The 26,000-nt window shown below is 45.2% G+C and overlaps 1 protein-coding gene across 1 annotated transcript in view; it reads left to right on the forward strand.

Annotated features, from left to right (window-relative positions):
* Window positions 1-2,545: 2,545 nt before the first annotated feature.
* RAB31 (RAB31, member RAS oncogene family) overlaps window positions 2,546-26,000 on the forward strand; it is a 65,982-nt gene continuing 42,527 nt past the window's right edge. The window contains exon 1 of the mRNA XM_059815633.1: window positions 2,546-2,581. Within this exon, the coding sequence (XP_059671616.1) occupies window positions 2,546-2,581 (36 nt within the window). The remainder of the gene's footprint in view (window positions 2,582-26,000) is intronic.

The raw sequence follows: 26,000 nt of genomic DNA on the forward strand, positions 1-26,000 counted from the left end.
CTTCCAGAGAGGAATAGACTGAGGCTGTAGAAAACTTTTAAACGTAGGACTCGTTTCTACCAGCATGAGCCCCAGAGGGGCGGGAACATGTAGGTAGGGGCAAAGAGGAGGGTGGCAGCAGCCCCAGCTACCATTGCCCCAGGCTGCTGGAGGACCACGCGCTGGGACAGAGTGCTGTTAGGTACCTAGTGCCAGGTCTCACAGCAAGGAGCAGGAGAATAACAGAGTCTTCCCAACTCCTGGTCTTGTGCCTCTAAGCAGGAGGCTGCCTTCCTTCGTCTCCTTGATGGGTCTATTCACATGAAATCAGTGGTGTTACACTGAAAAAACTAGGGTGAGTGGCAGGGTAGTCCTGCTTTAGCTGTCTAAGCAAAAAAAAAAAAGTGAAGGATGAATCAATCCTAACCTCCCAAGGCAACTAGTACTGCCTTGAATTTCCAGATAGACACAGGCCTGAACAAACTTTCCAATTATCACACTCAGAAACACCTTGAGCCAGATCGCATCTTGCTGGCTTAAGCCCAGCTCTGAAGACCTAAATCTCTCACACTAAGGAGTAATTAATTTCAGATCAGTGCAATTGCACTGTTATAAAATTAGAATAAACTAAAGGATGGTCTGGCCCCTCCAGTTTCTGCAAACTGAAGGAAATGATTTCTGAGGAGAAAACTACTTACTTGAAACTCTAAGGGGAGGCTGCTGAAAAACAAAGCTGCTTGGCTTTATATTTCCCAAAAGCAAAATACAGTTGGGTAGAAAGAAGTGAGGTAAATCTTTGCTTCAAACTTACAATTATTCACTGAACAAGATGCTACAAAAGGGAAAAAAAAGAAAACCTTTAGGAAGAAGACTTGTTTTCCTTCGGTTTTAACCAGCCTTTTGTAAACACTGCAACATGACCAGTTCCTCAAAAATGTTTTCCTGACCACAGCGTCTTGCATGCAGACAAACACACGGATTTATGCCAGTTCCTGGAAGAATATAATGTTTCATGTGTACAATAAGCAAAAATTCCCAAACTTCAAGAATTACAAAATCTGGACCAAAGAAAAGGGATAGTTGACCAATGTGATACATGAAAGACACGGAAATGTTTAAAGATGTGACAAAAAAAGAGAAGAATTTATGGAAAGGTGATCCTGAACCATAACACTGTCTGTGAATCTCACTCCCTCAACAGTGGAAAAGTCTGAATCAAAGTTAGAAGAGCAACATTTAACTCAGACTTAAAACTGAAAGAAAGGATGGAGTGAGATGGTGTAAAACCTTAAAAATTCCTATCTCCTGTCAATTTGTAGAATTAATTACTGGCTGAAATGTCGGGCTGCTTTAAATTAGTTGTGCTATGAGTGCAAACTGTAATTGTTCTATGTTAGTGAGCACATTCTATTTGCTTATTGAATTACTTTATTGTATAATGCATTCTTGCGGAAGGACAACGAACAGACAGAATCCTAGCAATATTCTGTATTGGTTGTCTGAAAACCTGCTGTGTTTTGTTTCTCTTTGCTAAATTCTCCTAAAAAAAGAAAAGCTTAATTAAACCACAAGCATCTGTCTGATGAGCCTCTCTGATATGTCTCTTTTGATAGTCTCTCTCCTGACAAGCTGTGATACTCCACTAGCAATGCTTTGTGTTTTCCTCCTTGGGGATAACAACTGCTTTGTTCCTAGCATTTCCTTGGCCTAGGATTCGGGAGCTCTGGAAGAGTGCAAACATCTTCTTCCAGCCTATCGGTGTGAGTATAGGACCCAATGTGGAACTAATTAGTGACATAATGACCACCGGCAGTTTATTGCCAGGAAGCTCCTAGTGACGTGGCAGTAATCTCACAAATGACTAATCAAGATTTTCTTAATTTCCCTTTGGCAAATCTACCTGATAAATTAGTGAAAAAAAAGAAAATAAGCCTGTAGGTAGAACAGAGGCCAAGACTTAAAATACCTGACAGACGACACTCTTCTGCTTTCCCAGGGTTATAGCATGCAACTCTTCTCCGTAAATTCTACGACTTTGGCTACCAAGAGCAAAGAGGTTATGAACTGCCCTCCTTGATTTTGGTGGACTGGTCCTAACATTAGCTGCAATGTAGTATTTAGCATAACTTTTTGATGTGTGGGATGCAGCCCTACCATCAACCCGAGGTTGACTGTTTTAATCAAAAATGGGTATGCATTACTAAGATTGGATAAAAATGGAGTTAGTCTTTTAAATGTTTTCTGCACATAGTAGGTCAAACTAAAAAAAAAAAAAAAAGATAGATGGATTCAGATCGTTCACAACCGGTTTGCAGCACCGAGCAGATTCACCCCTCCGGCCAAGAAACGACCCATGCCCGCCCCAGGTCTCTCGCAGACGGGACCCGCAGCGCCCAGCAGCCGGCGGGCGGGCGGGCAGCGGCGAGGCGGGGCCGGGGCCGGGCGCATGTGACCGGCGGCGGCGGCGGGGGCGGCCCCGGGGGGGGGTGTGCCGCGCCGCGGCGGGGCAGTGCGGAGCGGCGGCGGCGCGCCGGGGCATGCGGAGCGGCCGGGCCCCGGGCAGATGATGGCGATACGCGAGCTGAAAGTGTGTCTGCTTGGAGTGAGTAGAGGGGCCGGGGGGGGTCGCTTCCCCTCTTTCTTTCTCACCGCAGGTGGGGGCTGAGGGAGATGGGGGGGCTTGCTTAAAATGAGAACACTCCCCCCCCCCCCCACGCTCCCTCCCGGAGGGCGCCGCGTCTCCCCGTCCCGGGCGGGGGGGCTCGGCCGCGGTGAATTCCTCCACGCCGAGACTTGGCAGCCGCTCGCCGGCCTCCGGGGGCGGGGGGAAGCTTTGGTGGGTCTTTTTGTTTTGTTCTTGTCTTGTTTTTGAACTTTTTAAAAGTGAGACGGGCGTAGCGGGTTGGGGGGGGGAGGAGTGAGGGGCTCTCTTTGGGGGGCGCCTCCCCCCTGCCCTTCCCGAGCGGGGGCCGTCGCCGCCGGAGAGCCGGCTCTCCCCGGCCGCCGGCCCGCGGCGCGCCTGTCTCCCTCTGGTGCTGGAGCCCCGGTGGGGATCCGGGAGGGTTTTGCTGCCCGCCGTCCCCGCGGCAGGCTTTAAGGTCTTGTCACTGGCAGCGCTGGCTTCACCGAGCCCCTGCAACGGTGGTGAGAAGCGAAAGGGAGGGAGGCAGAAGCGCGCTGCCCGCCCTGAGACGTTATTTCGGGTGGCTCCTTCTCCCGGGCGCTCGGCCCCCTGTCACCGATGTGCTGTGTCGGTGCTTTCTTTAATTGCTTGCCTGGGTTTATTTAGAGGTTCTTTCGCTCGGCTCCTTACAGGAACGTCCTTTCTGCCATTGCTTTTTCTTCTTCGGCTTTTTGGCGGACCCCTGTGTGCGTTTCACATCTGGAGCAGCAATGTGCTTAGCTTTGCAGTTTGGCTCCGCCGGCCCCCGCTCTGCCCTGCACGCGGGGAACCTCACAGCTAAATGTGCTCACCGAGTTGTTACAGACACGCCGGGGAGAACAGAGCCACCTCTTCTGACAGGCACTAGCAGAGCATCGCTGCTTAGGTTTTTTTAAAAAATCAAACATCTCCATTATCAGATGTGAGTTAGGCTGCTTTTAGGTCTGCGTCTCCATAAACGTTCAGAAAAGCTACATGAATGACAGCATTTTAGAGTGAATTCTCTTTCATGCAGTACAAGTGAGTTGAACATCTGAAAAACAAACATACAGATACTCCAGTTTTCTACGGTCTGTGTTGACACTGTGTAGCACAGCAGGAGTGGGTACCTTGCCCTGGAGTAAGTGCCAGGACACGGTGCCAGAGCACTGGAGAGTTCAACCTGAAGTATTTTGCAGTTGACTGTCATTCTTGGTAAGAATTCCTGCCTTCAACTTTTAAAATGGCAGAGAGACAAAATAAATGTGGTTTATACAAACCTGAGCAGTCTGTGGTAGAATAGGTGGATATATGTCTTTATTTTTTCTTCCCTAGCAGAAAAGAAAATCCTGTAATTTTATAGAGGTGAAGTGTCTGGTGGAATGACATTCCTTTTGCCCATTATTTATTACTGGTTTGTAACATTAAAATGTACTGGAGGTTTTGGAAGGCAATTGTTGACTTCTTTTAAGACAGGGAAAGAAACATATAAAGTAGCTCTGTGTTACTAGGAGTATGCAATTACTCTGTAGATTCATTAAAATGATAGGGTGGCAGTGGGAACACTTCGGAAGATGTACGTGCCTGTAGTTACAGTCGCTTAGTAGTTAGTGGGATGTTCCTTCCTCAGTTTTAATAGGGGGTAATCCTAGAAAACAATCTACTTCTAATCATAGTCATCTCATTTACCATGGAGGTTGATGCTTTGTTTTCCCAAAAGTGAGGACTCCTTCATATGACACATCCTCTCGGGAAGCTCAGAGAAGATTTCCAGAACAGAGAGATTCTGTACCTGTCGATGTGAACAAGTGCAGGCATTGATCTTAATAACCCAAAAATACATTTTGACATCTACCAAAAGGAATCTCAACAGTTGTCTTTTCAATAGGTCCTGGACCTGGTAGGTTAATCTGTATTGTATCTAGTTGATCCCCTGATAACCAATCAAGTCTTGCATGTCCAAGTCCCAAAATGAGTTCCTATCCTTGTTAGAAATTAGGGATTAAATTGGTTTGTAAACCTGTATCCCTCTCCACTTCTGAACAAAGCCCTGGATTGCACCTCTAAATCGGACAGGAGGATCACTGATGGTCTACAGCCCTCAGCTGTGCGAAGGGTCTGGACTTAGGCTGTTTCTGCCAGCTCAGAATTCCCTAAAGAGGAAGAAAATTGCAGCTGGTGCAATGTTTGCAAAACCAGCTTTTCCACAAGCCCTACTTGTCTGTAGAGGGTCTAGATGGGAGGGTGAGGAGAGAGGGGGAAGAGAAAAACCAGAGCTGTGCTCCACGCTGCCAGCCCCTATAAGCTAGTGCAGAACACCAGGGCCAGCGTTTGGCCTGGAGCCATTGCAGTAGAGATGGGGAGTAAGTTACCAGCTCTTGGATGTAAGCCCGCGTTGCCCAGGTCATGCTGTAGCACAGGAGGGAATGTGGCCTTTGATTTTTTTATATAAATTGTATCATAACAGGGATTTGGGTATCTGCATTTCAGTTCCTCCTCCTCCAGAGTAGCTTGTGATTTTTAAAACTCTCTATGGGTGTGATGGGAGGGATTTGGAGCAGCCTGGAGTAGTGTACAACGAGGGGATGGTCGTGGAGTTTCTAGAAGTTGAAGGAGACACCAGAAGGAGAGGAGAATTAGGGCAGCTCAAGGCTAGGTGTGAGTCAGTTTGGAAGGCAGGCTTTGTTGATCGGGGAGCTTTGTTATTCATGAATTTGGGAGGGCAGTGTTCTTTGAGGAGAGATGGTTCCGGCTTGCTGGTGGGCTGGCAGGAGCAGGATGCCTTGCCTAATTGTTCAGAGCCTCACAGCCTTAGGTGTAAGAGGTATGTAGCTACAATTTTAATAGCGCTCTCAAATATGTTGCCATGCAAGTGGCCTCAAGCCTGTTCCTAAACTACTTCCCCCAGTACATCATTGCTGCTGGGCAATGAGGTAACTGCATGTGGAATGTGTTCATCTTCATAAGTGCAAACACTTGAGCATCTGCTCCAAGTCCTGTTTTGTCGCCCCAGACTCTTCCTGGTCTCTCACTCCAGCCTGTTGTTTGTTCCCAGCAGTTGCCCCTGTGTTCGAGGCCGCCTGCTTCTGGGGCTGAGCAAGTTTTAGCTGCAGCTCAGTTTATGTGGCAAGATGCAGTGCAGCTCCCATTTGACTTGCGCGATGTTTCTGTCCTGAGTGGGCACCCTCTTTAGGGGGTGAAGGAGAGGGGGGCGGAGGGGGGCTGGTGTGTTCCTGAGCCATGCTTCAGTGCTGACATGCGGCTGGGCGTGCAGCTGCCGGGTTTCCTAATCTGGCTGTGGCTGCTGAGTGCCATGTGCCTTGGCTCCTGACATTTTCTTTATGCAGGCTGGAGGAGCGATTTACAACCCTTTGCCAAGTCCTGACGTAATTGTGTGTGGCAACTGCAGAAGAGATCGCCAGGTTTAGGACTAAGGCAAAGTTTCCTGTCTTTGTCACTTCCTGAGGAAACTTTGACAGCCCTTCAGAGTGACTTTGGGAGGTGGCTTGCTAACTATCATCTAAAGTGACCTCCATTACTCCTTTCTTTTTGTTTTTGTTTGTTACATTTTTATGTTGTTACTGTTCATCATAGGACCAAAGGAGTTAGGATTTGGAAGAGGCTCAGAGGTCATCTCTTGGCCCTAAAGCTCTTCTTGTAACTTTCCTGACATATGTTTGTCCAACCTGTTCCTAAAAAACTCATGGTGAAGGTTTGTCTTCTCCCCAGGATTACATCGCAGAGCTTAACTGCTCTTACTGTAGTAAGTTTTTCCCAAACGTAGTGCCTGCATCTTCCTTGCCTGAGACTTCATTTCTTCACCCTCCTGTTTGTGTTTCCATTTTCTTGCTCATAAGAAGTCTCTTGCTGGCATGCGTTCTGCTAGCATGCAGTCTGAAAATACTGTCTGAAGCTGGTAAGCATACATTTGTAAAAGGAGCGACATTTCCTCTGTGGAGGAGAAGGACATTTCCTCAGGAGTTTCTCCACAACTGAATCCCAATTGCTAGGTATGGAGAACAGTTTATTACCTATGACGATGTCGTGCATGTCGGTGTGCAGCGTCTGCACGTGCAGGCTGTGGAATTGAGCTCAGAATTGTTTCCTATCCAAAGTAATTTGGAATATGATAATAGTTTTCTTAAGGAGAAAATCTCTCTGGTTTTCTTATCTTCATGTCATGGTAATGTAAAGTTCTGGATTCTGCTGGATGGAGAACAAATTCCAATAGCAGAGCATATGCATGCATGTGTCAGACCTTTCAGTGCAAAGCTTAATTACCCACTCTTCTTCTCTGAGTAGCTGTCGTACTGAACACGTATGACTGAGAATCTTTTAGTTTGTGTTGGTGTTTATAAAAGATAACATTTTTATTTCTCTTTTGACTCTAAAATGTTTATAATTATTAATGCTCTTAGTGCCTAGATGTCTCAACCCAAATAGGAGCACTGCTGTTAAAAACAAAAATGCCCCCTTGGGTGGGTTGTACCAGTTAAGGACCTTTCTTCTCACTAGATATGTGCAAGGGGGTCTACATGTTAAAATGAGCATCCTGCTGAAGACAGTAACGCTACACAGGTGCAGAAGCTGCACATGCATCAACAGCTGCAGTGCTGTAGCCTAAAACAGAAGAAGAGGGACCAAAGTAGTGCAGATGACAAAGGCGGTCACGAAAAGAAGAAATTTGTACTGATGAAGTAAATGTATGCCTTCTAAAATTTTGTCCGCAAAATATCTGTCTGAGAGAAGAATAGAGACAGACAAGTGATTTTTTTTTTCCATGTTAATGGTTCATCATCATCTACTTATTCATTCATGTTTTATTATGTAAACAAGTAGCTCTATCATGAGAGAAATTTTTGAATCATGACCCTGCATGGCTGTCTGTCTTGTGGAGTCACTGATGTGAAGTGTCCATCGTTGCAGCCTTTCCATCAAAGGAGCCCTCGTCTGTGTCTCTCTTCTAGCCACTTATTTCTTTGCATTGTAGTGAGACATCAAATCACATGTAAAACTGGACAATGATTTTAAGTCCACAGGGAACTGAAAGGTAGACAGCCAGACACACAGTTAGCGTGACTACATATGCCTCATTTCCTTGGGAAAAGGTTTTCTTGGTATTTTTCCTTGGTGAAGAATACTCTGAAGTTTGCACTTAATGTGTGCACATAGCACTTCCATACTCCATTGCCCTGCTTTGCCACTCGAAAGACCAGTCTACCAGGATACCGAAGGAGACTGGGACTGGTGATTTTGGTTTTTTTTTTTAAAAATATTGCATAAAAATCCAGTTACATACCAAGTGAGAAATGCCTTTTCTCTTGTATCAGTAAACAAGTATGTTCAGAAGCCTAAACTAGCCTTTTCCTATTAATTTATAAAACATTTAAATTGCTACAATCAGATTTTTGCAATGTAGACATTAAATACGTTGGTAAACAATTTCTCAGAATTTAAGAGAATTCAGGATTTCATATTGGCCTTGGCCTTACTGCTTTCCTGATGTATCCACAAAACTTTATTTACTCATATCTTCCAAAAGTTTTTGGGTGGGATTGCTTAGAAAAGTGAGTAGACTGGGTTATGACCGGAACATCCTTCTAGAAAAAGATGAGTGTGGAGACCACATTCTGCTTTCGTTTCCAGCAGCACAACCAAACTGAATTTCTGAAGCAGCAGAAGGCAGAACTCGAAGCAGTTTTTACTTTGAGTAGCTGCAAAACCTCTGAAGGGGAAGCTTGTTACTACTAATCAACTGGGCAGCAAAAGAATACCCCGTGGCTGCTGCCTGTTCCTGGACGTGATCAGCTCCAGTCCGCTGATAACCAGCTCTCAGGTCCCAGTCGCTGCTGATAACTTTCCTGTTGAATGAGACTGTGCTGTGGCTATCATCCAGAAATCATATGCAGGCTGTAGTTTTACTGTCTCTCAGATTGTATTTCTTTCTTTTGTTTATATTGTTACTAATTGGGGTTTTTTTTAGGTCTCCCCAGCCCCTTGCTATGGTCCCTCTTTTTGATTTCTTAGTATTGACTGAAAAACGGTGAAACTTCTTGCTTTACAGTAATTCTGAGAAAAAAGTAAATTCTTTCTTTCTACCAAAATAAGGAAGTTGAATTGGTAATAAACTCAATTATTTTTTTTTTTTTAACATGGATGAATGCAGTTTTAGCCCTACTCAGTGAAGTAGTGCTGAGGCGGACCAAGTGAAGCAACCAGAAACTCTGTGTGCAAGAAATGTGTGGGGAAAAGAAAAACCCTGTCGTTCTCATCAGACGATTCCTTCTAACTGGCTTAAGTCAAGCCATATTAAAAGGCCATTTTTTATTTACATTTGAAGTATGTTTTCTGAGACTCTGTTTGATGGTACGGCTTGTCTCTAAGGCGATAATTTGCCTTATTGACAGGGCGTGTTGCAGTTAGAGTGCAGTTTAAGGAAGTGGCAAAATAGGCATTAGCTGAGCTGGTCATGGGCAAAGGCCTCTGAACCTGCAGGGCTTTTGCATACGGTAGTGTTTATGAATTACAGTGCTGCTAAATTTTGCTGGTGTTGGATTGTGTCCGAGCTGGGTATGTGGGTGCTGCAGACTGCAAGTGTACAGGCTGGATAGATACATTCTTCCCAAAATTTCTCAAGCTAACTCCTTGTTGAGAAGAAGCATTTACAGGGAGGCCAGAGCCACAGCTCCGCTCCGGTTGCTCTCAAACACCCACCTTTTCTTTTGCCTCCCTTCTGCTCCTTCTTCCAAATGCCATTTGCCCCGTCTTCAGGGCTGTTAGACCCTCCAGGGACCGTTGTTGGTCATGTGTTCCCTGGCTGCGTCCCTGTTGAGGTGCGATCAGGCCAGGCGCCATTTTCTTCATTTCCTATGCCTTGGTTTTGGAGGGGAAGACAGAGGGGTGTGTTGAAATGGAACACAGCTGGCTTTAGCAGGTTTGCAGTTTTGACCCCACCTTCCCCACAGTTCAGGTGCTGCCTCAGAAAAGAAGCCGTTGAGCGCAGGGCAACTTGTTTCTCCTCAGCTGCAGTGGCTCATCAGCCTCTGTTGGTGGGGGGCTGTGGTATGGAGTTGTGGTTTGACCGCCTTGCCATCATGTCCACCCCCATCTGGAGGTTTGGGGCTTCCTCAGCTCACGTTTTCCTCAAGCCGCTCCTGGGGCCAGCCGGATGCCCAACACGTGGATGGATACCCAGAGGTACCCTTCAAAAGGGTCGGGAAAGGCGGTGGGAAACTCTGTGGGTTCATCTGGTCTGGTCTACTGGATCCTGACGTTGAAGGGAACAAATGCATTTGCCCTGGCTAAATTAGGCAGCGTGCCCGTGAGGTGTTTCAGTCTTTCTCAGGGTTGGTCTCATTCTTTTACGGAGCTCATCGGTAAAGCTGGGAGCACCAAGAATCTCATTTTCAGGCAACGACCATTTGCTGTCTCCAGAGTTGGCAGTGTGCGTCAGTCCAATAAGTGTCTATTCCCTCTACTGCCCCTTGGTTTCCTTGCCAGTGCAATGGATGCTGGCACACAGGCTAATAGCCCAGCGTGTCCTACTCTGGGTCGTGGCTTCAGCTGCTCCCCACCAGCTCTGCAGCGCCGTGGGCGAGCCAGACCCACAGCAGCTGGCACAGAGGGCTGTAGGGTAGCACACAGCCCCCTGGGCATCGCCGAAGCTCCTGGCTGTGGGTCACTCTGGCATCCCTGGACCTTTCTGCAGGGGTGGCACGAGGACACAGGTGGGAACAGCTTGTCTTTGGGCAGTCTGGGCAGTGGCCCTGCCTATTGGGGGAGGAGGAGGAGTGCTTGCCACTTCCTATCCCACCTGGAGTTTCTTGCTTTGATGGGAATTCCCTTTGTAAGTCACTACGAGCTAGTGTTCAGGCTGGTCTTTTCCTTCTAGTTTACGTGGCCGGGTATTTCTAAATGCTTAGCCTACTAACCTTTACAGCAGATTTAAGCTGGTTTAATTTTTTCCCCTCCACTTCCTTTGGATAATTTGCTGAATTATAAAATACTAAAAAAAATAAAAATCCTACCTCCATCCAGTGCTAATCACACTGGGTTAGATCATCCCACACTTTTTGGACAGGGCAGAGCAAGCCTTCAGTGCTCTGCTCCTTGTTGGGGCTTGTCATGCCCTCCACTAACTTGTGTTTGCAGCCTACGGGCAGCTTGTGTGAATGTAACTCTGCAGCCCCTCACCAGAAGGTGCGTGAGAGCTGCCGTGGGGCACGTGCTTCCGAAGTAAATGAGAATAAAAGATGGTTTTATTCTCATGGAGATGTTTTTCTTCTCTCTGCCTACCTTGTAGAGACTGGGTAATGGCTTAAGGGTCAAGGTGAATGGAAGTTTCTTAAATTCCATCTCAACTTAACTTGTAATACTCCAGGAAAGGCAGACATTTCAACTTTCTTCTGAAACATCTTATACGCCCTTCCCGTGAACGCTTGCGGTTTTGAACACCACCGCAAGAAGACAAATCCAAGCTTTAGAAAGCCGCCAGCGGAGGTGGATGGGAGGCCGGCTTGGAGCACAGCCTTGAGTAAGCAAATGCCAGTGGTTTGATTTACGGTCTCCAGCCTCGCAGGGCTGCTTTTGAAAGCTGAACAACAGGCAGTGGAACAAACGCTTTTTATTTTTGCCTGGCTATTTTTAAACATAAATGCTAGTTAGTGCGTGTTTTTTATATTTCTTGGAGGAGAGGGTAGAGCAGTTACAGTTTTGCACTTTTTGTTTTGGACAGAGTGAGTTCTTATTTGGGCAGCATGTGGAAGTACATGTGCGTGAAATCCAGCTACTAAATACTTTGTGTCCCCAAGTTATTGTTTCCTCCTTTGTCAGCAGAGCAACAGGATGCTGCAGACGTCATCGGGTGTCCCGGTTGGACCGGTCAGCCTCTGCCGGGCATAACTGCAGGCGACTATAAAAAACTGTAAGGCCAGTTTTTTAATGTTAAGTATCAGCCTCTTGCAGGAATTCACCTACAGTTAGGGACTCTCTGAGGCAGATTTTCCTTTGTTTTAAAGCCTCTCTGCAGAACCAAAGTGAATTAAAGAGGTTCCTAAAGTGGGTTTAATTTTGAAAAAAAAGATTTTTTGGCCCATTTAATTCTGCAGCAAACAAAACTTAGTAAGTGTTGATAGGATCTAATGGTTCATCAGCAAAGCTGATGGGATGTGTCTGAAGCCATTTGCATGTCCTCCCACGCTCACTGGTGACCTGTGAGATTCAGGGGGCATTAGAGTAGCTTTAACCTTCTCTATCTTATATTGTAACCAGTAGCTGGTACCTTGTCTCCAGGATTGCCGTTGCGTGTGTTCTCCAGATGTGCCCATTTCTTGCTTGCGAGGCTGATGCTGGGAATTCAGTGACAGAGGAGGAATCCTTAGGTATTTGGCCAACATCTGGTGTGCGCCAACACAGAAAAGCTGTAGTAGGGATCACCGGGCTTCCCAAAGACTGATATGAAAAGCATCCTTAAGAAGACTCCCTTGAACATGGTGTGGAGTCACACCAAGGCTCAGTTTGGCTCCTGGGGCTTGAATTAATTTTTAACTACTTGATTTAAGGGGGAGAAAGTACATTATCGCTATGGTTAGTAGTTTAGGAGTTAGAAGCATATTATAACTGAAAAATTTGAGGCATTTGTCCATGTGCAGTCACAGTTTTAATCTCAAGCAGCTTCTGCTATCTGTGGAAGCAAATACTATGTTGCTTGCTTAAGACAGTCTTTGTTAATTTAAGAAAAACACCTGACTGACACACACCACTACCAGTCTGTAAGGGCACACTTCCTCTTTGTGGCTGGATAAATCTGGTGATTGGTTAATTCCTGGAGAGATTTGGGAAATGAGAAAGAACAGATTCCTTTTATTGGATAGGAAGCCCATTATCTCTCTTTTTTTTTTTCTTTCTTTTTTCCTTAACATACTAAATATAAGAGGGTCCATTTTGAAAGTCATAAAATCAACACTTGCAACATATCTTATTAAAGCTGATGTGAACAGGAAGCCTCCAACTACATCTAGGCCAGAGGTCCTTCATGGTGCATAATCCATGCTGACTTCAACCTTTGCGATACAACATAGACAATCTTACTTTTAGGCTATTCAGTTCCTGAGTGTGCTACAAACATGGTTTTCTCTTACGTTATCCCTTAAGTCAGCATTTTTCTTTTTTTGGATGATAACCGCTCTTGTGGAAAATTCAAGGAAAGTTGGACTTGGGTTTTGTCTTAGTTTGCCTGAATGTTAATGAAGGAATTAAGCATTGTTCCCACATTTAATGTCTTCAGTTGTTATGACTCCAGCAGCAGAGCGTAGTTTGTGTGAGTAGTCTTCAGAGTCAATTGTTCTGTCCTTTGATTCCCTCTCCCCCACCCTTGGATATTTTTCTTTATTTTTTTTTTTCCTGCAGGATGTTCTTGAAAAGAATAAATGCATGCCTAGGCATTAGACAGACAGTTGGAGCATGTTTTATGTGACAAAAATGGCAGTTGTATAAAACCAGATAACATAAATGCTGATTTAAGATTATGTTACTGAAGCCCTAATCCTTAAGCGCGTGTTTAATTCTAAACATTGGGGTAATCCCTCTTCAGCAGTGTATCAGGGTACATCATTCAGCCTTTGCTGAACGGGCTAAATTGAATGCCAAGCTTAAAGCTCAGCATATACTTTAATACACAGCTGAATGCAGTCCTGTGTGGAGGACAAAGATAAAAAGTTTATGTAAATTAAGTGTTTGAGATAACACAGCTCTTGAGTGATTCCTGTCATTTATCATTAAAGGCAGACGAAGTAGCTCAGTTTCACCACTGCTTGGTTTTCAGGATCTGGTAGGCTCTTTGGAGATGGTGCTTTATTTGACCAGGTAATTCAGTTGATACAGAATTTCATGTCCAGCTTTGCCTCTCCTTTAGGCTGGTGTGGTGAAAGAAAGAGAGAGAACGAACCTTTGGCAACTGTAGAAGAAGTCCAAGTTAAAAAAGTTTGTCTGAAGGAGAGTGGTAGCACTACAGCCTAAAAAGTTTTTCAGGAGTATTTTAAGTGATGACCAGTAGAAAAAGTGGTGTAAAAGTCAGTGTGGAGGAGATTTGGAGGAACAAAGTGATAGAGATAATGGAGGAGGAGGAAGTGGAGGACTGAAACTGAGAAACCAAGGCAAAGCATTAGAGAAGCGCTGGGGGGGACCGGTGGGAGGGAATGAGGAACACGGAGGGTAAAGTTGGAGCAGGAGCAAGGGAAAGAGAAGCTGAGAATAAGGAAACAAAAAACCACACAGAGCAAAACAGCAGAGGAAGTAATACGTACAAAATAATAAGATGGGGTGAAAAAAACCCGCCGCCTCTCCCTTGGTTTTAGCTTTCAGTTTCCTTTTTTTTTTCTTTTAAAGCTGTAATTCTGTCTTACTTAGCGTTGTTTCATTTATGTTTCAAAACACTTTTGTCCAGCTGAACCTGCAGAATTGTCTACATTGCATTAAATTAAGCTGTATCTTTTGACCAGTCAAGAACACTCTGTTGCGGATCTGGTAACTGAAAGGGAAGGTCTGGTAGGATCTCGTGGGCCACTTGAGACATTGTCCAAAATCCCTGTGGCTGTCGTTCTGCTGCGTTTGGCATCTGCAGGAGCTTTGGACTCAGTCCCACACGTTCCCAAGCACTCAGGCTGCAACACAGAAAGCGTGTTTAGCACCCAAACAGCCTGTGCCGAGAGGGACTCCTCAGTACCCTCTGTGGCTCAGTCTCTTCCTGCTTTGGAGAGAGAAAGATCAAATCGGCTTTTCTTCTAGCCCAGCCATTCTTGTCCCTTGAGATGTCCTTAAATGTACTAAACTTCATGGTTTAGCATTGCCGTTTGAAATGCTCCCAGTGTGTTTTCAGCTGAGATTTGCCAAGTCCGTATGCTTTTGACCATTTCTGGATCCCTGTTTCTGAGTGAAGATGAGAAAAATTGGCCAGGTGAATCAAAAGTTTCTCTTGAGAGTCAGTTGTAAGTTAGATACTTATTTCCTAGTTATTTTTGTGGTGGAGAGAGGAAGGTGCCTTAACAACAGCAACAAAATCTGTTCCTGCTCATTTAAAGGGCTTTTCCCTAAAAAGTTGAATTCCCTGGCGCTAGGGGTACCAGCTTTAGGAGCTGCTGATTTTTCATTCCTGCTGACATCAACGGGAGGTGAAAACATTCAAGAAGTCAACTGCTTAAGGGATATGGCCTTGCGCTGATAATGTCTTCCATTTATGAGCCTGTTCAGTGCAGATAGCTTTACTCTCGGTAAGTTCACAGCAGCACACAGTAAATCCACAGATAAAAAGCTCAGCCCTGGGTTTTATTATACTGTGCTTACTGTTGTCTCTTCTGTTTGCTTGCATGGGTGACAGAGGGGAAAGCAGCAGGTGGGTCCTTATATGACACTGTTTAAAATAAGTGGTGATGTTTACTGTATTAGGGAGAACTTCAGGTCCAGGCAATAGGTGACATGAACATGAAACCACTGTTAATCTAGGTTAATTAAACATGATAGTTCGGTGAAAAACATTCTAACACAGATTTAGGTTTACACAAACCTCCGATTGTCCATTCCCAGTCCTGCACATCAATTCAGGAAATGAAAACCCCCAGTTTCAAGGATTTTAGACCTCTCCTTGATGCCATTTAATGCCCATATAGATGTACATTATCTACATCTACATGTTATCTACATTAACTGTAGGTAACAAATAATGGCAAATTCCAGTAAATCTCAACTCACCCCCTTCCCCTGATGCCCCAGGGGAAGGCACACATTGTAATATGTCTGGAAGGGTAATGAATGCAGGTTTCCAAAGGCTTTGGGTAGGCTGGCAAGTTGGAAGGGCAGCCTGAGTAAAGAAGATGCTGTTAGCAGCTGGCTGACCTTTAGGCTGCCAATAAAAGGAGACTGCCTCAGACCTTCGATGGTCATCAGAGACTGCTGATTTCACATGTTCTCGTATCAGCTAAAAAGGAGCTGGTAAGCAGAGGCAGAGTTCTTGGCAATAAAACCACCAAAGAAATCCTTAGCCCCTGTCCCACCTGCGTGGCGTTTCCTGAACCGCTTGAGGATGCTGGTGTCTGGCTGTCTTTGGTCAGCAGAGAGGCAAGGAAGAGGTAGTTGTTTGCCTCTGGTTGTTGGTAGGTGACATACCCTGTACTAGGGCTCCGCTAATTTGGAGCAAAGATCCGGGGCCATGAGGCTGCTTCCCATTTGTTAGGGGAAATGTCTTTATATAGCTGCCCCCTGAAACTCTGCCTCCTTCCTCCCTGTCGCCCGTTACCGGAAGAGAGAAGGGATCAGGCTTTCTTTTCTCCAGGACTGAAGTTTTTGAGTGGTGTTTCAGTTGGCACTCATAATTTTTGTGGCTTTTTTCTTCCTCTTTGGTATGAAATGCAATAATAAGTTGCAGGTGAGATAGTTACAAATTGGGAGGGGAATGTCTGAACATTGAATTGAGTTGCTTGCTGAGCTTGGATGGGCAAATTTGAAGGTAATTCAGCCCTCTTACAAATCTTTCAGGCAACTGCTGGAGAGTTTTTATATTACTGAAACAGTAAACTGAACACCAAGAGCCATTTCCTCAAATGCTGTACCTAGCTGGTGTGCATATAGTTCATTGCATAAGAGCCAGTGCCTTCATTTAATAGAAGAAAATTACTTTGTTGGTATTTGAAGGTGATCTGTAATATGAAACTATTGTTTGGATTGGATTATCAATTCCAGACTCCGTGGAAGATTTTTAATATCTTCTATGTGGGAACAGGTGTATCAAATCTTTTTTTCTTCCTATTTAGTAAGTGTATTGGGTTTGCGTAGCAGCGTTTTGGTAGCGGGGGGGGGCTACAGGGGTGGCTTCTGTGAGAAGCTGCTAGAAACTTCCCCTGTGTCCAATAAAGCCAATGCCAGCCGGCTCCAAGGCGGACCTGCCACTCGCTAAGGCTGAGCTAATCAGCAACAGTGGTAGCGCCTCTGAGATAACATATTTAAGAAGGGGGGGAAAAACTGGCAAATGGCAGCCAGAGAAGAGAGGAGTGAGAATATGTGAGAGAAACAACTCTGCAGACACCAAGGTCAGTGAAGGAGGAGGGGGAGGAGAGGCTCCAGGCACCGGAGCAGAGATTCCCCTGCAGCCCGTGGTGAAGACCATGGTGAGGCAGGCTGTCCCCTGCAGCCCATGGAGGTCCACGGTGGAGCAGATATCCACCTGCAGCCCGTGGAGGACCCCACGCTGGAGCAGGTGGATGCCCAAAGAAGGCTGTGACCCCGTGGGAAGCCTACGCTGGAGCAGGCTCCTGGCAGGACCTGTGGCCCTGCGGAGAGAGTAGCCCACGCTGGAGCAGGTTTGCTGGCAGGACTTGTGACCCTGTGGGGACCCACGCTGGAGCCGTCTGTTCCTGAAGGACTGCACCCCATGGAAAGGACCCACACTGGAGCAGTTTGTGAAGAACTCCAGCCCATGGGAAGGACCCACGTTGGAGAAGTTTGTGGAGAACTGTCTCCTGTGGGAGGGACCCCACGCTGGAGCAGGGGAAGAGTGTGAGGGGGAAGGAGCAGCAGAAACAACGTGTGATGAACTGACCGCAACCCCCATTCCCCGTCCCCCTGCGCCGCTCGGGGGGAAGAGGTAGAGAAAAATCAGGAGTGAAGTTGAGCCTGGGAAGAAGGGAGGGGTGGGGGGAAGGTGGGGTTTTTTTTTTTGAGATTTGGTTTTATTTCTCATTATCCTACTCTGATTTTGATTGGTAATAAATTAAACTAATTTCCCCAAGTCAAGTCTGTTTTGCCCATGATGGTAATTGGTGAGTGATCTCCCTATGTCCTTGTCTCGACCTACGAGCCTTTCCTCATATTTTCTCTCTCCTGTCCAGCTGAGGAAGGGGAGTGAGTGAGCGGCTGTGTGGTGATTAGTCCGTTTGGGGCTAAACCGTGACAGTAAGTGACACTAACAAGTCTCTATTTTGAAATTATGGCCCCTAATGATAGGATTTGACAGCAGAAGAGGCAGGGTGCTGGAGTATGAACAGAAACTTGTGTCAAACAGCAATTCAGGTCAAAGATTATTTCCTCATCATACAATTATTTTGAAAGTTTCAGCTGCTACAAATATATGTGGGCAAGGTTCACTTAGAAAAAGAATTTGGTTTGGAAAGAGTAATGCAGAATTGTTTATCCAATTTTTTGCTCCTAAACCGTACTAAAAAACAGCGTTTGTCAGGATGCTGTTGCCTAATGTGTTTCCTGAACTATGAAAGCCTCAGGTTATTTATGTATTTAGTCTGAAAACTGAACTTAGTTTCTCTGATCACTGCATTGCACAATGATGATGAATGGTATTTAACCAGATTGTTATGCTGGTGTGTGTGCATATGGCCTATAGAGGTAACAGCCCCTGCAATCAATACTCATTGACAATGTGAGGTACAGTGACTTGTGAGTTACTTCCTTAACACTTATCCCTTACTTAATTTTTCAAGTTCAGGGCCAATTATCAGGATTCCTAAGCAGATACTGTTCACACAGCATTGTACTGTATTTTAAACAGGAATTTTTCTGTGTCAAATGGATTTTTGTGACTGCATGTATATTTTGAGATAGAGCGGGTAGGAAAAGGATGGCAGTGTGCAGATGTTAAAAGGTCTCCTAAGTTTGTCTAGAAAATAAACTCTGACCATCTGAGTTACAAACTCAGATACTGCTCATGGTAAAATTCCATAGGCATTAAAGTAGGACTTGCAATATTTCTTTGTTTACTTCGGCTTTATTTAGCTCCTCCCTGTTGAGGTTTCACACGTTGGAGAGATCTGCTAAGTTTGCTCTTGGTTCCTCCTTTGTTGGAGGAAGGGGGGAGATGATGAGTGGTGACCATCACCCATCTGTGGCACCACAGTAGGAATTTTTCCATCGTAAACTGGGGTGCTCATTTCTCTTCCTCACCTGAAAAATGAAGTGGTGGATGTGGAAGTGATCATACTTAAGCATCTGTGCATGGTGGTGCTCAGCTGGGAATCAGCAAGCCAGTAAAAGGGAGAGGTCATTAAAGTGAACTGGGGTGGTGGGAGTGAAGAGATGGGAGAGTGTACTGTGAAGTGTGAGATAATACGCTCTCTTGTCACTTACAGGGCATCTGGCAGGGTAGGTTTACCTGCTGGTCTGTGTTATGCTTTGGTCAAGAGGATCTTGTGATTCAACGATCAGTATAGAGCAAATAGTGGCGTGATTCTTGTTTGCGCAGTAGTGACTCTATGAAGTCCCGCAGCTATAGATCTCCTAAAAAATGAACAAAAAAAAAAGTCCCTCTGAGGCATATGACATTGTTGATACTTTGCAGGCTTGGGTGGTTTTGATGGTACATTAATACAGGGATTTATGTGTGGGATATGGGCATCCCTTTGCAGCTTTCTTTACTATGTTCACACCACTCGTTGTCGTGCAGGGCTCCTGAGGTGGTCACAGCAGTGGGAGATGCCCATGTTTCCAAGGGAAGATGCTCAGGCATTCTTCTTTTCTCCACCTCTGTCTGTCCCATTTGTCTTGTTCTTGTATCCATCATGCAGTCCTTTTTCCTTCCTTACCCAGGCTCTTGGTTCCCAACTCACTTGAGCAATTTAGCCAGTGCTCCTTTTTCTCCTGTGCCAGTATGGCCAAGTTGACTGTTTCTTTTTTTCTTAGTACCAGGAGTCACCAGGTGGTGCTATTTCCCAATTAAATGCCCTCCTTTGCATTGCAGCACAGTCCAGCCCTTGTGGAAGGGTTTTATGGTGTTTGGTTTTGTGATGGAGCTTTCTTTGGTAGGCAGCTGTGTCAGGTAGCGAGGGGTCTTGGTTCTTGCCATGTGTTCAGTCTTGAGTCGTTTTTTTTGAAGCTAAGTTGTTCCCTTTGACTTAATCAGGCAGTGCCTTGTTTGATGTTGAGGTCCCCAAAAGGCTGCATTGGTTCTGCACAGCTTGTGACCACACTGTTGTACTCAAAAGCCGCTTTACTGTAGTGTAAAGCATCAGCAGGTCTCACTGAGGATGCCCTCAGGCTTTGCACTGTTGGGTCTCCCCTATCCACTGGTAGGGTTTTTTGATCATTTGTTGGCATGTGCTGCTACTCCAAAGGAGAGGGGTGTGTGTGTGAAAGTGCTCCCTGAAGGGTGTTCCTCTTGTTTCTACTTTCATCCTCTCATCTTATTAGTCAGCTAGATTGATACCACCTTATTTGCAGCTGCTTTTTATAGAGATCATGCTCTTACTTGAAACTGTAGAGGCTGTTCAAAACAAGGAGTTCAGCATCTTAAGCGAATTGCTGATGCCCCCAAAAGCCACAATTTGAGATGAAGGAATGCAAATAAACACGAAGTTTCCGTCTTCCTTTTCACCAGGCTAAGCACTTCTTCCTCCACAGCCATCTACACCACATGCTGTGAAGGGCATAAGAAATTGATTGATTGAGATTCTGTTCTTTGATTTCAATTTAAAATCCTCCATTTCTCTTGGCAGTTCAACTACTGCTCTGAATTTGATAACTTCTGTGGAGAGGGGAAGGAAATGTGTTAGAAAAGACAGAATTAGCTGGAAATTTGACGTTGGGAAGCAGTTTCTAGGTAATATTAATGATTGAAGGCTTTTATCTTTGCCATCCACACTCATGCTAGCGTGGCAGTGTGGTTAGCTTGTACTTTGTACGGTAAGATGCAGTGATTAAACATATATATTTGAATGAGAGTATGGGTTTGGGGTTTTTTTTGACCAAAGTAGATGAGCTTTTGCTAAGTTGGGCATTCTGGGGCTAGGCTGGCTGCAGTGTTAATGTGTTATTATTTTTTAATATATTCTACAGTGTTGCTGTTGTTGAGTCATGTTGCAGAGAAAGGAACTGAGGTAGCTGGAGTACTGACCCACAGGCTATGTTTTCTACATCAGTCGCATCTCTGTTTTGTCTTATGGTTTTATTTATTTGTTTTTATTCTATTGGAGTTATTTTAAAGAATAGCTTTGAAGGAGGCTTCTTTATTATCCCTTTCCCTCCACAGCCCCCTGTCTCATAAATAAAGATCGCTTTATAGTTCCCCTGCCAACTTCACACATGAAAAAGAGTTGACAGGTCGTGGAAGAGCAGCACAGTTTATAAGCGCTGGGTGGGCAAATGTACAGCAGCTACATGGGCCACTTCGTGATTTCTTGTGTGGTAGGTAGTTCAACTGACTGCTAATCCTGCCACCCACTGCTAGTGCGGTGTAAAACAAGGATTTGTTCCTTTCTGCTGATTTAATGCCATGTCAGTCACTGGACTATGTACAAAGGAAAGATAGCTCCCTTTCTGAGTAGGTCATCTTTCCAGCACTGTCTTGCCTTCTTTCAAGATGATAATGTTCCTTCTCTTGAGTCCCCACATTTGGAGAAACCTTCCCACACTTGGAGTCAAATCTTCAGCTGAAGTTAGTGGAGTGCTTACTAGCTGCCAGATGAGAGAGAGCGCTTTGGGCGAATCCATTTGAAAACCAAGTGTTTGGGGAAGAAAGAGGAGGAAGGATATGGCTGGTCCACGCATCTTGAAGGTCTTCAGGCTGCAGCTGTGACTCTCCATGCCTTCAACTCAGCATGAAGAGCTTGAGATTGGAGCCCTAGTTATGATAGCAGGATAATGCCAAGTATCTTGGAAATACTCTAGGAGAGACTTTGGTTTCCTATAATATTACATATGCAAAGATATTAATGTCTCTAGGAAAGTGAATTTATTAACATTAGCTACTATACAGACATTAGCTGCCCTTCAGCCTCTCTCATCTCTGGCCAGGCACATGGCCTTAATAGGATGGTAAAGTGCTTTTGGCCATCTATGCTTGCTTTTCTACTTCATAGTTTGGTGAGGCCGTGGTGTTGATTGGAGTCTCTGGGCATATCTCTGACAGAAGTAGGTAGATGGAGAGATTGTAACTAATATTGCAGTCTGGAGGTGGGGGAGGGCTGGAAATGTTCTTTTTTTGTCTATGAGAGTGGAAAGGATGCAGCAAGTATTAAAGAAGGTGTATTTGAAACTTTTTGTCTCTAAAAGATTAGTGGGCTGGGATCGAGTGGAGAGCAATAGACCTGTCACAGTGAATATGGACAAACTTACTAACTCCAGAGAAGCTTACAAAATGGCAGGACAAGTAGGACTGCATTCGCTGGCTCCTAGTACAGCAGGTAGCAGAGCAGCTATGTGTGCCTGAGTTTAATTCCACAGGAGGATGTGTGCAGGAAGCCAGAGGCTGAATAATCACAATTGGTAAGGGAGTCAAAACCTGGCAGCAGGCATTTGGCTTCAGTGGCTGATTGGGAACGGGAGAGGTGGACAGGGCTGCGGACACCGCCAGCTCTGGGGCGAAGCAGATGGGCAGTCACCGTAGGCATTTTGCTAACCTATGTGGACAAAGGGAAAACAAATGGAGAGAAGGGATCAGATGATGTGTTACGCATTCGGAGGCCAGATAGCATTAAGCCCTGACCAGCAGATATTTTTCTGTTTTAAAATAGCCGTTAGGAATACACAGGTGGTATTGAAGGCGGGTATAAATACCAAACAAATGAACTTGGCATGACTGTCTCTTAAGGCACTTAAACAGTTCTTTGTCACTGTACCGTCTGAACACTTTACAACTGTCACTGGTTTAAACCCTCATAATGCTGTTTCAAGGTAAAATGAAGTAATTATTATTTTCATTTAACAGATAGTGAGCTGAGAACGGTAGAGCCAAGAATTCCTGTGCCAAATGCAGTCCTTGCAACACTAGGAGGAAGGATTGTATTCTCATATAACAGGACTGACCTGCTTGGGGGTAGAAAAATGCCTCTGAGAACAAGAGGTGCACTTCCTACGTATAGAGGGAATTGGAGTTAATCTAATTCTAATATGCATCAGAGGGAAAAAACCTTATTCTGTGGCTAATTCGTGCTCCACAACACCAGCATTTGCCTGAAAGTACACTAGCAATTAGAAATTATGTGTAGGGTGTTTTACCGTGGGATAATTGACACAGACCATCCTAACTTTATGGGACTAGTATACCGACTGACTTTAAACTCACAATACGTGGTAATATTTTAAGAAGGGCATGCAACAAACAGAAATGCAGACAGGGAAGTTCTTGTAAGGTTCACACGTGGACAAATGACCAAAAGAACTGTGGTGGTTCCTACTGAAGGAATGAGACACTGCAGAATAATCCTCCCCCTAAAAACATGGTTGCATCAAGATCCATGTGTTTGTGCTGGGATCTTGGGCAACTCAGTTACAGTACTCAATGAGAGCATTAGTGTCCATCCGGCAAGTACCCTTCACTTGGGAAAGTGCGTGATAGCATGTGGACAGTCCTGTCCACAATTCTGGTTCCAGTTCTTCCCTTTGAAAAGTTTGCTTTGCAACTGAGTACACCCCAGACCTTTGCAGAAACTTCTTGTACATCACTGGTGGTATAAAGCCATGTCTGATGTCGTTTGGAGCTCTTGTTGCAGAAGTACCTTGCCAGGCTTGTACAAGCTTTTCGGAGTACCAGAGGTAGTGAGTAAATTCAAACAGTTAAAGGTGGTGGTGATGGGGTAAGGAGGAAAAACACAATAGACCTCTTGTTTGGTAGAGGGCCAGGCTGGGAGTTGAAAAACTGTGCTGCTGCTTTGGGCAACAGGCGTGCCCCTGGGCCAGTTCTGTAGCTCTGGAAGGGGGATCCCAGCAAATCCACAGGAAAAGCATCTTCTCTGGGAATTGTGTAGCTCACAGGGGAGATAATCTCTTTCTCATTGTACAGAGCTGTAACGAAAATTGGCATTTAGAAAAATCATTTGTGTCCTGAATGAGATGCTTATTCTTTCGACCGTGGAAGCGCGGCTTCAGAGCACCTCAGCCTGCATCCCTCTGGTTCAGGCTGAAGTCTCAGGCAGTTTTGTGTTGGTGAAGCGGCTAAGTGCCAGTGCGTCAAGTCTAAGGGCTGCTCTTGTATTTTCATCTGTGTGCTTGTGCAGTGGTCGGATTTGCTCACTTGATACCTCTTGCAGATGGAAAAACTGAATACATGGAGAAGCTATTTGCACTTCTTCCTAGACACCACTCCGCAGCACCTGGCTGCATTTTTACTGCGACAAGCCTGACATTTGGCAGATTCAGTTCAGTCCCAGGGGTGTCTCTGAACCCAGGTCTCCCGAAAGGTATTTCTCCTTACAGCAGTGTCTTCACAAGTAAGTGATACCCAAATACAGGGAAGGACGAAGGATGTGTTTAAGGCTAGCAAAAGTTTCTTGGGTAGAGTGATTCTTGGATTAAAATACTGCCCTTGGACACCATGATCAGGAGTCTGTTGTGCATAACTCTTCCTTGTATGTTCATATGGTTGATAAAAATCCAAAGCCAGTTTCACATGCTCTTCAAGCCGCCTGCCACAGCCTTCCAGAGCAGCTGTAACTGGATTAGTAAGACATGGAAAGTATTGCAATGCTGCCTGCGTCTGAGTAATGATTAAAATGTTAATGGCAGGCATAGAGGACTAAAGCAGGCTGCAAGTTGCAAAGATTTATTTTGTTGTTCAGCTCATCGCTTTTTTACTTCCAAATGGAATTTAAAAGACAGCCATAATCCTGTACTCAGCCTTACCACATCACGTGCCTTTGGGCCAAGAACTGGCATCTCCGAAAGCAGTGAAGATGCAGGTTGCATATCTCAGCGCTGCATGCCAGACCTTGCCTGAGGGGTGACATTCTTCCTAGATACCAGGCTTGACCAGAGCTGAGCGTACATTTCTTCAAAAGCCCAGCTATACTTTACAGTGTAGGCCTAGTGATTTGTTTTATGATAGCGAATAAAATGCTAACCATCTAGCAGCACTGCAATGTGATTACACTGCTGTGAATTTTCAAATTCCATCGAAGTCCTGCTGAGGGTAATGGGAATGGGCCAGGGGGATTCAGCTGTAAATCAAAAACTAAAGCGTGGCCAATTCTGACAGTGGAAAGAACGGCTATTTTAATGTGCAGAAGCTGAACTGCCAAGTCAAAACCAGCTGCGCTTTACAGAGCTACTAGAATAAAAGGTCTCTCTGCATCTGCATTTTTTGTGAGATGCATTGATTATTTTTTTTCTCCTATAGTTGAAACCATGTCTTTCTACCTCAGATTTGTCTGGCTAGTTGCAGAGATTTTGAGTGCCTTTTTTTTTTTATTTATTTAAGATACCAAATGTATTTATGATAACAGACAGTTTTCTCCTTTTTGGCAACTTCATACCAACTCAAATGTTTTCATCTGTACACCTTAATTATTTCAACAATGAAAGTTCTGCACTGGGCAAGGCGAGGACCTCTCCTTCCTATCTGCTATAGCACTGCCAAGAGTCAAATCGGTGTAACAAAGAGGAGAATTTAGCTTGGGAAATCTTGAGCATAAACTGGCTCCTCTGTTATTTTGAGTTAGTAATGAACCAGCCAAGAAGTTTGTCTGGTGGCATGAATATGTGACAGGGAGCCAGGAATTGTTGCTTCTCTCAATAATCAGGAACAGCCACATCCTCTTCCAGGAGGGTGGGACAGCTTTTTGACTGTACCCTTGTTCTGTATGTCTGATTGAGCCCTTTTTTTTTTCCCCCCCTCTCCTCTCAGTGTCTGAAAGATGACACAAGGCAGCATTATCTCACTGGAAGGTGCACTGAGAAGATCATTGGTGGGCCAAATTTGACCACGGTTGTTTCTGGTGCATGCACTTATTGCACCTCTTGATGCTAACCTGTCCTGAGAAAGCTTCAAAATAGCTTGCCGGTAGGTTCCAGTATCGCCTTCTGCCTACAACCTGGGTTTTCATCGGTGTGAGCAGCTTTGTAATTCCAGCTATGTGCATGATGAAGCAGCCACGCCACGGGAGGCTGTCTGGGGGTTGCACTAAATCAGCCCTGACTGCATTGGTTGCACTCTTTTTCTCTTGATCAGGGGTCCTCTGAGGAAGGACTGAGCTGTCAAAGGCTCGTGGTGCTTTTGCAGCTAGGGTGGGTGGCAGGTAAGCTTTTGGGGACCCCCAGCACAAAGTGGCTCTGAGGGGCAGATGCAGTCCCGCTGTGAGGTGCAGGGGAGTCCTGCCAAGTTCGGTGGAAGCCACGTGAACCATGGGATCGATTTCTTGCTTATGGGAAAGGATACAGGGTTGTCACTTTCAAGTGTGTGTCATATTATTGTTGAAATAATATTGGCTTTACCTGCTTTTCTGGAGCACTTAGTATTAATACCTTCCAGGCTGTTAGGGTATGATCCTTCTTCCAATATGTAATCAAATGCATGTTAAACCCAGTTAGTTTTAATGACACCTCTGCCTGTAGATCATGTCTCAGTGAATCTTGGTTATCATGAGAAATGCTTTGGAGGGGGCAGCCATTTTTA

Source organism: Gavia stellata, chromosome 3 (genome assembly GCF_030936135.1).
Source record: "Gavia stellata isolate bGavSte3 chromosome 3, bGavSte3.hap2, whole genome shotgun sequence".
Lineage (NCBI taxonomy): Eukaryota > Metazoa > Chordata > Aves > Gaviiformes > Gaviidae > Gavia > Gavia stellata.